Source organism: Pogona vitticeps, chromosome 2 (genome assembly GCF_051106095.1).
Source record: "Pogona vitticeps strain Pit_001003342236 chromosome 2, PviZW2.1, whole genome shotgun sequence".
Lineage (NCBI taxonomy): Eukaryota > Metazoa > Chordata > Lepidosauria > Squamata > Agamidae > Pogona > Pogona vitticeps.
Window position 1 is genome coordinate 168,507,655 of NC_135784.1, and position 12,200 is coordinate 168,519,854.

At 41.3% G+C, this 12,200-nt stretch overlaps 1 protein-coding gene across 2 annotated transcripts in view; it reads left to right on the forward strand.

Moving 5' to 3' along the window:
- The window catches only part of COL2A1 (collagen type II alpha 1 chain), an 85,199-nt gene that overhangs the window by 22,491 nt on the left and 50,508 nt on the right, over positions 1-12,200 (forward strand). For both annotated transcript variants that reach the window (XM_020779402.3, XM_072991162.2), the window contains 6 exons: positions 1,520-1,573; positions 2,778-2,831; positions 2,959-3,012; positions 4,320-4,364; positions 4,831-4,884; positions 10,825-10,869. In XM_020779402.3, coding sequence (XP_020635061.2) covers positions 1,520-1,573; positions 2,778-2,831; positions 2,959-3,012; positions 4,320-4,364; positions 4,831-4,884; positions 10,825-10,869 — 306 coding nt within the window. The remainder of the gene's footprint in view (positions 1-1,519; positions 1,574-2,777; positions 2,832-2,958; positions 3,013-4,319; positions 4,365-4,830; positions 4,885-10,824; positions 10,870-12,200) is intronic.

Consider the following 12,200-nt stretch of genomic DNA (forward strand, 5'->3'; position numbering starts at 1 on the left):
AGGTTTTTTTTCTCTGTGCATTTCTCTGCACTATGGATTTTGCTAGCCAGTTGGGTTTTTCCTCTACCATTAGAGTTTACCGGAAAGATTTTGCTGTACTTCTGCAGATTTCAGGGTTCCTCTAAGCATGCTGATGTTTTCCTCTTGTTGTGGAGGGTATTGTTATGCCAGAGTTAACATAAAATATAGAAAGATGAGAGGGAAACTACTTTGGCTGAGATGTTTTTTGTGCTTTGGTGGTGGGATGTAAGTCACAGGGGAGTTCATTAAATGTCCTGTGCTAAATATTGTGTTTATCTGTCTTATTTATGTGATACAGCTGTCCTTGATGCATAGTTTTAATCCTTTGTTACTGTCAAACTGATAAGGCTCTTACAAATTAAGTAGTACAAGCTGGACATAAAAGTAGAATAAACAAGAAAGATGACTGAGGGTAGAAATGTGATAGGAGTGGACAAGTTGATTAAGTAGCAATGGAAGGAGAAATCAGTTGTTTCTTGGTTTTTATCCTTGTAAGAAGTAAATGGTGGCCAATTAACCATAGAGCAGCAATAGAGCAGCAAAATTAAATGCTTTAGAATGCAGAAACAGAAGAAATGGGTAGCTTTGAATTTAGAAGGCATTTTTTAAAAAAGTACCCTCTAAAAATGCATTTCCCCCAAAAACCTTGACTGCCCACACTGTCAGCCTGCATGTTTTGCTTATCTGTTGCTTATCTGTTGATAACTAGTCATGGACCAAAAGCAAGCTGTCAGTCCTTTTGCTAGGAAAAAGAGAGTTATATTAACTCTTAAGAGAGTTTTGCTTCTAATTCTGAAGCTGTCATCTTGTCTGTTTCTGTCCAAAGAGACAAGATACCAAGAAACTGTAGGATGCCTTATTCCACATAATGTGCAAGTGATGTCTGGACATAGATGAGAATGTTACCTTTCTTTGGAGTACAGCTCAGCCAGTCCTATAGCCAGCAGGGTTATGCTGGCTGGGGAATTCTGAAAGGTGCAATCCATGAAACTAACTTTTCTGTATCTCCAACTGAAACTATTGTGGGAAAAAGTCCAGTGGCCTAACAGTGTGGAAAAGTCTGAATAGCTATGGTTCTGAGTCAAGAGAGCATCTAAAGGGCTACCCTATGAAGAAAATACCAGGGTGGAGAGTGGAAGAAGAGCAGAACTGTGTTATCTAGGGGGTTCTGGGAGTTGTGACCTTTAAAAATAACCCTTCTAAGCTCTGGCTAGAGCTAGGAGTTAATGGAAAGAGAACAGATCTCTTTTGTTCTCCTACGCAGAAAAAAGTATATACAGAGACCCCATAGTTTTAAAAATGGAGTGTAGGCTGATGGTTTTATTTCAAGACACTAGACTAGGCTGGATAGGACCATTTCTCTGATCCATCAGGGTTCTCTATAATATGTCTGATGATTCTGAAGCTCCTTTTTGGCTGCCTGTTTTACATAAATACGCCAATATGGTAGAAATGCATAGTGAAGGGAACAAATGTTCACCCCTTTGTCTCCTCTTAGGGTGATTCTGGCAAACCTGGCAAACCTGGAGATCGTGGACCACCTGGACCTCAGGTAGGGATGTTTCTACCTTGGTGCTCTCTCTCGCTCTCTCTGCGGAAGAAAAGCAGAAGAGAAATAAAATACTGTAAATTAAATACAAGCATCAATGTGCATAATATTAGGTTCAGGTTTTCCTACCACATCTAAACCTAGATTAAAAAATAATACAAGAAAACACATGTCGTTTGAGCTACAGAAGATCAGGAAGAGCCTCTAGCTCAATTTGATTTTGGAATGGTCTTACCGCTCAAGGTCATTTTGTGTTCCAGAGTATAACTTAACCATGCACTGCATTTCCATGAGATTATCATTACTTTTATCTGTGCAGAAAGAAGTTTGGGGAGAGGATTATTAGTGGCCATTGTGAGGTATACTTGGTGTTAAACAAAACCATAATTCGGTAGCAACGCAATCCAAATTCTTGGTACCACAGAAAAAAGCTAAACATTCTTGCTAGCTATGGAGAAGGGCTATTATATTTTTCTGGTTGTTAAAAGCCCTGCTGAATCTCACCAGCTGTTGCCCAAATGATACAAAGCCCAGATTTGCAACTATAAAAAGCTTGCAGAAAGAAAGAAAGAAAGAAAGAAAGAAAGAAAGGAAGGAAGGAAGGAAGGAAGGAAGGAAGAAAGGAAGGAAGGAAGGAAGGAAGGAAGGAAGGAAGGAAAGAAGAAGAAAAAAAAGAAAAAGAAAGAAAGAAAGAAAGAACTGAGGGTCTCAAAGTGCTAAATTCTGGAATCAATTCCAAATTCTGTGGCTTTTGCCACCTAAGAGGAACTTCAGAGTACTGTACACAAAAATCAGCCAAGGGCAGCTGGTTTTAAGTGCAAAGGGCAACCAGAAAGTAAGGCATGCTTCACACTTGCCAGTCAGCCAAGAGGGTCATGAATTGGTATTATGATAATGGTGACTGACATCATAATCCTCTTTGCCATGATACCTTAAGAGTGTTGCTGAATCACTGGTTGCAGAAAGTAAATGACAGTGACCAGATCACTTCCTCACTGCTATATGTGTTTTAGTGTCACTACAGGAGAAAGGAATGAAGGGCTAAGAGGTCATGTCTTATCAAAGGCAGGGCACCAGGCACTTTGCTTGATTTTTTTTGTTTTGTTTTTTGTTTTACAATTTAACTTCTGTGAAGTTGGCAGGGCATGCTCGAAAACCCACTATGTTTCTTCTTCTCCCTGAACTGATCTCTTTCCTTTCCGTGTAGGGTGCTCGAGGTTTCCCTGGGACTCCCGGTCTTCCTGGTGTCAAAGGTCACAGAGTAAGTCTGCAAAGATTACGTGTCTGAGTTGTTGGTTTCTTTTTGTTTCCAACCTCTCTGGTTTAAAACAAACACAGAACCGTGGTAGATTCACTGTGGTTCTGATGGTTTTATCCTCTCTTCCTAGGGCTACCCTGGTTTAGATGGTGCCAAAGGAGAAGCTGGTGCTCCAGGAGCTAAGGTAGGAGAAAACAGTCTGGGGCTTGGGAAATCCATGCTATCCTTAGTATATGGTCAAGGTCAAATCCCTTTGTAAATTTTTAACCCCATTTGCAATAAATACCATCTTAAGCATCTTTTCTAGCTTGATTGACTTGTTTTATCTGACCCTGCAATCATTAACAAGTGGCTTGTGAGGTATATATATATAACCCAGGTTCAATCCCAGGCTTGAGGTTCACTCAGATTTCCATTCTACTGAGGTCAGTAAATTGAGTATCTAATTTGCTGGGGAGGGGACGCAAGTGTAGCCTGCATAATTAAATTGTAAACTGCCCAGAGAGTGCCTTAGGCACTATGGGGCAGTATATAAGCACCACACTTTGCTTTTGAGTGTAAGGTTGTTCTTGACATGGCAAGAAAAGGTGCACATGCTTTGAGTTGGATTCCCGCCTGGTTGCTGCTTTTTCCAGGGAGGTGGGAGGTGCCCTCCAAAGATGGCCAAAAGGGACAAAGAATGAGTCCTTTTTCTCTATGTGACGTCATAAGGCGAAAGGTGCTTTTTGAAAAAGAATGTTTTTTCTTGCCTTTCAATGACATAACAAGTAAGGTCACTGTTTTTCTGTATTTATTGCCTTACATACACACACACACCACCCAGCTCCAGATCATTTACAAACAGCTGTTGTGACACCACATCTGCCCATTATACATTGTGACAGTCCTGACCTTTCTAGCTGACCTGAAAACTCCTCCGTTGGAGTTTCTCAGAGCCTGAGATGGGAAAGATGCTGAACATCTGTGGTTTCCCAAGGGTAGCCAATGGTCTTTTGAGACTCTAGTTTGACAAGTGGATGACCGATGCTCTTGTAATTGCACAGATCCTGGATGTGTCCCTTCAAGGAGACATTTTGTACATTTCCATAGTATCATAAGCCATGATGTCACATTTTGGGAAGATCAGCCAGTTTCTCCAGTTTGCAAATCCATTGCATCTTGGAAAGTGCACTCAGACCTGAGCAGTTTGCACTCAACTTCGAACAGCTGAAGCTAATTAGTTTTCTTACAGAAGCCGATGGCTCTGTACATCCTTTCCTGCTTCCCTGGGTGTTGATCCCTCCTACTATTTCCTCCTGTTCTGCATTTCTGCCGAAAAGCAGCGTTACCCATTGAGATGCAAAGAGATGGTGCTGGCCACTGATGGTGTTGTGCATGCTGGTGGAGTGCCCTCTAGTGTTCAAACTGTGGGAATGACAGGGCCACCTTCTTGCAATGCACGTTAACAAAGATAGTATCGGAATCTCATTTCTATTCTTTCTTTTATTCTAGGGTGAATCTGGATCTGCGGGTGAAAATGGTTCTCCTGGTCCCATGGTAATTATGTGCTGCTCAACTTTTTTTTTTAATCTATTAAAAACAACAATGGTGTTAGCTTTTGGGAGCAGGTATAACTCATTTGAGTTGAAGAAAACATCCCTTGCATTTTAACTGTTTATGTAACTAGAGCGCACATATATTGTGTCTTCTGTATAACCAAGGCAACGTAGGGGCAGTTCCCATGTTTGGCCCCATTCAGGAACTGACCAGGTGCATGCTTGCTTCACAATAGAAAGTCTGTGTTTATGTGCACAGTTGGGTCTCTATGAATTGTGTCCATACTTAAAAATACTGCAGTTTCTGCAAAATTCTACTTGTCTCTCTACCTATTCCTTTCACCATCTGTTACGAAGGGGAACATTTCTCTGAGCTGAATTAGTTTTGAGAAGTGGGTTACTTTTGTCTATAAGAGATGATGCTCCAGGATGGTGCCTTTCTAATTTTTGGCTGTATTATTTCTCAGGGTCCCCGTGGTCTTCCGGGTGAAAGAGGACGTCCAGGACCATCTGGTGCTGCTGTAAGTGTCAGCATTGTTCGGGAGTTCAAATTGCAAATGTTCTTAATCTGTGCTGCTGTTACCTGGAACAGTGGTTTTAATCCTTGTTACTGTTCTAAATGTTGCTCCTGCAGCAAATGTAAGCAGGGATGCCCTCTGCTAAAACTCTCTTCCCAGATCCTCCAGAAATTCTCCTCCCCCTCCCCACAACCCACAACCTGTGTAGTCTTGTAGTAATGATGAAACAAGATCTTGCTGCCCTTCCAGTATGCAAAATTAAACAGAGTTAATGTAGCGCTATGGCTGTGGCACATGCAACACCTTCTCTTCCCCCCCCTGCAGATTTTAAGTCTATGAGAGAGAGAGAGAGAGACAGAGACAGAGACAGAGACATCCACACACATACACACATATAAAAAGGCATGCATACATCTGGTGCAAGATTTCCATCTTTTAAAGGCATGCTTTAGGAAAGGTTCTTCCACCCACCCACCTCACCTTTTATAGCTGCAAAAGTACAGTACAGCCACTGTACTGGAGCCACTGGACAGCATGAAGGGACAGAGGAAAGGGCTAAAGAGTTCATATGAAAAGAAGATCAGAAGTTGTGCCTTAAAATACATGATAATGACTGGCAGATTTTTTACTCTAGTGCGAATTTTCTTGAAAATGTGGCTGTTGCATTTTTTTGTAAAGTTGTAAAGGAGAAGATGTCACCCTCCACCTGCTAGCAAATAATAGAACTGGCATCTCGTGTAGAAAGGGTTGCTTTTTGCTTCTCAGCTGCAGTGAAGACATTTTCTGTTTATCTGAGAAAGCATAGTAGTTTTGAAAGTAAAGACCAGGGCATATTGTTAGAGGAGACCAAAGGCAAGGCCATTCCGACTGCAAGAGCTGTAGTAACTCTGGTGTAATTTCATTAAAGACAAAAATAGGTTAAAAGAATGTTACAAGTGCTCTCTTATAAGCACAACAAAAATATAAATATTGCTGTTTACTGAAGCTTTCATGAGAGATGTAGCTAGTAACAGTGGATGGAATTCTTTTTGGTAGTATATACGCACAAGGCTGATCTTGTTAGCCAGGGTGATTTTTCCAAAATTAAAAATGTCTTTTTCCACCCAGAAGTCCTGAGGTGACTTTGGGACCCCCTTTTGTCCTAGGGAAGCCACTGGGGGCTGCAGAATTTTGGGCAGGCTATAGCTGGGATGATTTTACTGGCAGCTTTTGGAAACTAAAAACGTCCCCTTCATTCCTTGGCTGTCAACAGTTTTCCCAGAGTAAAAGGGATCCCATAGCAGCCTCAGGACCTTCAGCGGGGTGGGGGGGGTGGGAGTCAGAAATTTTTAGTTCCAAAATTTTGCCACGGCTGATGATGTCATCAACCTTTGACAGCCTAGCTCCATGGGCAGTAATGGAGTAATGAATGGAAAAGTTGTATCTACTGTGCCTGATAGGGATAGGAAACTTTCCACCTTCCACATGTTGGACAGCAACTCCCATCAGCCAGAGCCAGCACAGCCAATGATGAGGGATGATGGGAATTGCAATCTGGAGAGCAGCACATTATCCAACCCTGCTAATCAAAAACAGGGCCAACATTTTTGCCCAGTGTGTGGTATGGGTGTGGGGAAGAATTAAAAGCTATTATCTTGCAACCCAAATGCCAGAGGAGGACCTTTAAAGTAGCTGCATTTTCTCTTGCCTTCCTTGGGCTTGTAGGTGTGTTACACAACATGGGAGTCAAGAGACAGACATCAGGATTGTGAAAGAAACTGTAGGGGGACAATGAGGGCCTTTACACCCACTCCAACTAGAAATCTAGAAAACAGGAACAGGTTCTTTTTCATGAGAAAGGCAGGATAAAAATATTTTCAATAAATAAAATAAATAATCAATATTCAGAAAGTAGTTTGGAAGTGGCTTTCACAGCTGTAAAAATAGATAGCTTCATGTAGTGTTTTGTAAACTCGCAGGTCCTATAACACAGGGACTAGAAAACCTATTGGTTTTCTGTGAGGTTTGTGTAACTCACTGTGCTTCATTGGGTCTAATGGATGAGGTGTGCCTGGGTGAATCTTGGTTGTGCAGTCAGGTTTGTGATTAGGCGTACAAAAAACACATGCTTCAACAGTTTGTCGGTGAGCTGTCACTGCCTGTGTCTAATTATGGAAATCTTACCTAGGATTTGGGTTTCTGTAGGGGAGGTTAAGCTGAGAGATAGGTCTGATATAAGTATCTATCTTTATATACATAAGGATTAAAATTTGAAGGTTGTTGTATATGTTGTTCCCTTTGCACAAGATGGTATACTCAGTGTGCTATAGTGGAGAGGGTGGCAGACTAGGACTTAGGGGCCTGGATTCAAATTCTCACTAAGCATAGAAAGCCATCAGGAGTATAGAACTGGTAAAGACATTCCTTAAATGTCTCACTTACTCTGAAAGCCCGATTAGGGTCGCTTATAAGTCCATTCTGACTGGACAGCAGAGAACAACTACACAACATGCCTACACGTATGGGTGACTTTTAGACCTTCACACATATGGACTGGGTTAACAGAACACCCTGGTAAGGCAGAATCTCGATCTGCAGGAGCCGATACACAAGCATGTTCAGCCAAATGCTCTCACGGAACTGTTTTCAGACCTTTGTGTGCCATATGTGAAAGTCTCATATTCCAGGCCCCTTTGCATGTCCCTATCTTATGTGTATGCAGGTGACTTTAACAGCCAGATTTTGCACTTGAGTGAACTGTTTGAATCTGAATCTGTGCGAAAGAGAAACCTGAACTGTGGGCGCAACCATGGACACTTTAACAGAGCCATGGATCAATAGTATGACACCACCGGCCTCATTTCCAGCATTCCATTCTGCATTTCCAAGGATTTTGGCCTTCACTTGATACTGTAATAAATGTAGCATGAAATTTCCTCTGGCCTTCTGTTGAACACATGGTAGACTCTCTCTCTGGAGACGACTGTCAAGCACAGCAGGAGAATTTTAGCTCAAAGCTTCGTTGTTTATACTTGTAGCAACTGAAAATGTTGAAGGAATTAAGGAGGGTGAATGGAACCCAAACAGTTATAACCTAAGTGACCCCGAACTTATTAGGTGAGCATCCTTCTGAAGAGACCCATACAGCTTCTTGCTTCTCAGTTTAACCCAGTCTCTAATTAGTGAGAAAAAAAAAAACTAAAAGCTCAGTTTCTCCAGTGGTGGTTTTGTTACTGCTACATCGTTGCCAGGTTCTCCTTCCTTTGAATAATAATCAGTGATTTTGTAAATATAAACCCATCGGTCATTTCCCCACAAGTTGTACAGCTTGCACTTACCGTATACATATACCTCGGTTTACGAATGCCTCGGTTAACATAATTTTCGGTTTTACGAAGGAAAATCCATTGAAAAGAATGCTTCGGTTTACTTTTTCTTCGCAGTACGAAGCAAGTTTCCCCAGGATGCCTTGTGCCTGGAGGTTTATAGCGTCGCCCCCATTCCTATGGCAATCCATGTTTTGGTTTACAAATTTTTTGCATTATGTAATGTCCCGAAGAATGCACTAAATTTGCAAACCGAGGTACGCCTATATAGGGAGTCGTATTACTGCACCCCCATGAACTTGAAGTATTCTAGGTGTCTCATTCCTTAGCTAGAGATTAAATAGTTGTATTGATTAACCACTATGGCTGAAGGCAATCATTTCATATTATTTTGCCTTGTTTTCCGTCACATTCCCACTCCTCCTGGGAACCATTTTATGCAATTTTTTTCATCATAGCCAGGAAGCTCTTCCCAGTTACAATCCCCTGCACAATGTCTTGGGATACAAATGGCATTCGAATGATTTTGGCCTGTTTGCAAGTCAGTCTATTCAGGCAAAAGGTTTCTCCACCACCGCCACCACCCGATCTGAACTGGCTGTGTTGATTGTGGCTTTAATTTCTGTTGGTTTTGTAGAAATGTTATAGAAAAATTAAGTGATAAGATATATTAGCCGCCTAGAGTGGTCGAAATGACTAGATAGGCGGGGTATAAATACAATAAATAAAAATAAATAAATATAAATATTAGCAATAGTTTTGAATAAATATATCGTTAAACTGCATTGCAGCAGCCTATTGATGATCAGAAGCAGATATATGAGGGAAATGCACGTTGACATACATAACAGCAAACCCACCCTCCGCTGTCTTGTGGAAAGGACAAAGGATTTGAATTTAGGAAGCCGAATTGTACTGACTCCGGCCTGTAACCCAGCATTGGCAGCTGGATTCTAAATATGGCCTTAGGTAGAGAAACTTGGATATCTTAGCCATGCTTCCTGGGGTCCTCTTAGCCGGAGATTAAGCTTGAGAGTGTCTAGGTGCCAAAACATGTGTCCTCCACGTAGCTATGGCTCTGTCTGTCTTTTAAAAAGTCATTTATGGGCATTTCCCTTGAGAGTCTTCCATCAAGTTGGTATGGTTTGTGTGGCCTGACTGCCTCATTTTTTTCACTGTTCTTCCTGGCCCCTTGCCTGGGACCCGAGGGAGTTCTGTCAGGCAATTAGTCTTTAGTTACATGGGGTCAGGAATGTCAAGCCATTAGCTCTGAAGGCTTTTTTTTATTACACAGTAATCCTCACATGAGAGGCCCTTCTTGGGGTTCCACATTTGTGTGAGATAAAAACCATAGAGATACAAAGCAAAGACATTTTTAGAACTGATTCAGCAAAGGTGCCCAAAAAGCCACACATTATTATTAAATGTGCCTATAGGACATGTAAAGACTGACACATTTTGCCTGGTTTTTGTGACTGGTAGAATCCATAAGCCCTTTATTCTTGCATTTTGTCACTGAGGTTTGATAGTCTTGTTAACCCCCCCCCTTTGCATTTAATTGTTTGGGAGGGGTTGGCTTTGCTGCCTTAGGAAGTTGTGGTGTTCGAAGCTGTCTTCAATTTTTTGATAGCTGTCATTTTGATTCAGAGATTTTCTTGCCTAGACAGAAAGCCTTTCCTTGCAACTTTTACAATTCGCTCTTCCTGTTGCAGTCTACCATGCTGTATTCCATTGTGTTCTAAAGGGTCTGTCTACCTCCAGGAGCAGATTCTGGAAGGTGCATGGATTATTAACAGGAAGGGGAAATAAAAGAATTCCCAATTCTATGTACATAATTATGGTGATGAAAATTAAGATCTAAGTCATGGGGTGGAGGGAAACCACCACAGATGGAGACATTTTATAGGTAAATAGGCTGTTCCAGATAAATGTTATTTGTCTGCCGCATCTGTGGTACTAGAAGAACATCAGGACTGACTCTTAGAAGTGCTGGCATTTTGTGCTCAAATAAATATTAACTCCAAAGATGGAGGTCTGTAGCCTTCATTCTCATTTTATATTGGTTTGTCCTTGTCAAGGAAAGTAATACAGTATAACAATTGTACACAGTAAGAGAAACCAGACAATTTTCTGCATGTTTGGAAGAATTCTGGGGGTCTGTGCCAGAAAAGGACCAAGGTGGGGGAAAAAGCTAGTCTAGATCATTTTTACCTTTGGCATAGCACACTTTCTACAAGTGTGAAGTTGTGTGTGCATTTTGTGCATGAGCATCCAGTGGTGTGTATTCCCGTACACCCAGACAGCCCTATGTGGCTACAGCTCTTTCTCCTTCTGCAGGTGTCAGTTTACACTGAGATACGGAATGACACATCCACTCCTACATGAGCAGACATGCCCTCACATAGCAATAATTCCTCTCATGTTCCTCCCATCAGTGTCCCTCTTGTCCTTCGCTCTGCTGTTCCAGAGCAGGAAGAGAAGTCCAATGATGTTCTTGAATAAATGTGCCCCATTAGATCCCCCCCCCCGGTATATTTACCAACCCTCCCAAATCCCTTTGTTATCATAGTTTCAAACTTAGTTATGCCATTTTTTGATGAAATGAACATTTCTGACTCAGAACCTCTTGTTTACATAGGGTGCTCGTGGTAACGATGGTCTCCCTGGCCCAGCTGGTCCACCAGTAAGTACATTTATTTTTTCTTAAACATTATTTTCTTAAGAAGTTTTAATTTTTTTTTCCTATCCTAAAAATTATAGTTTATGGATTGGCTATATTACTACTGAAATAACTCATCAGTCGAAGGAGAAGATGTTGTAGCGGACAACAGAATTATGTGTGATACATGCCTAATAAAATGAAGATTCTACTTTCATACTCAAAACTTGGTTTCACAGGGGATCAGCACTGAATAGTTAAGCCAAAAAATTTTGTGAACAGGATGGGTTTTCTGGGAGATTTGGAAGCTAGAAAAGTGGCAGATTACAGATATTTTGGAAGATTATTTCAGACGTTACCTCAATTAACAGAAAATTTGTGCAGTGCATTGTGGGAATGTACTGAAATGCACACTTTGTAGTAGGGCTGTTGTGGAATCAGAACCACTACAGTTGTATAGTTCCACTGTAGAAATTTCCTTTAAAATTGGTTCTGCATTTTTGTTGTTTAAGACGCAGCTCACTGTGCACAGCAGTGCTTGGCTAGAACCCATGCCATCATGAGCTCCCTTTCCCTCTCCCTGTATAGCTTATCTGCTTTAAAACTAAGTCAACTTTTTAGAAAGGTGTTTGAGTATGTATGGAGGAGTAAGTGTAGGTTTAACTGAATCAGTTTATTCAGTTTAATACATTTATGCAGTTTATCTGGATCTTGAGGTTGGTGCAAGAGATTACTGAATTGGCTAAAGAGTTGCAGGTCATACATATATCACATGAGTTGTGATGCCAAGGAGAAGCTAGACTCACCCTTCAGGGGAGCAATCCTGAAGGAAATAGCTTTCAGAAAATTTAGGGTGGTAGAATCAAAAAGGTGGATCATGTTAGAGAGGTTTACCTGAGCACTTCCACCTTGATTAGATGCTTTTGTCCTGATCTAACTTTCCAGCAAGGCCATCGAGTCCAACCCTCTGCTCAGTGCAGGGATCCAAAATCAAAGCAGATCTGACAGATCTACCTACTATTGTCATATTCAGGTTGGGAATTAGAACAGTGAAGGAATACAAGGGCAGTTTCTTTTATTCCATATACAATCATTTCAGACCACAATCGATATTTATTTGTGAGCCAGCTTGCCCTTGGATCGGACCTAAGAAACCAAGTTTGTGTCTCCGCTTAGCCTTCCATTAAGGAAGAAACCAGCTAAAACCCTACCAAGTTTTTACACTGCTATAATGTTGCCAGCATAAATCTGTCAACTGCTTGAATTTCTGCAAATTTAGAAGTTAGCGTAGCAGATGCCTAAACTAACTCCTTAACTTGCAATAATTCACGTGTGAGGTTTACACCAGCTGCCTT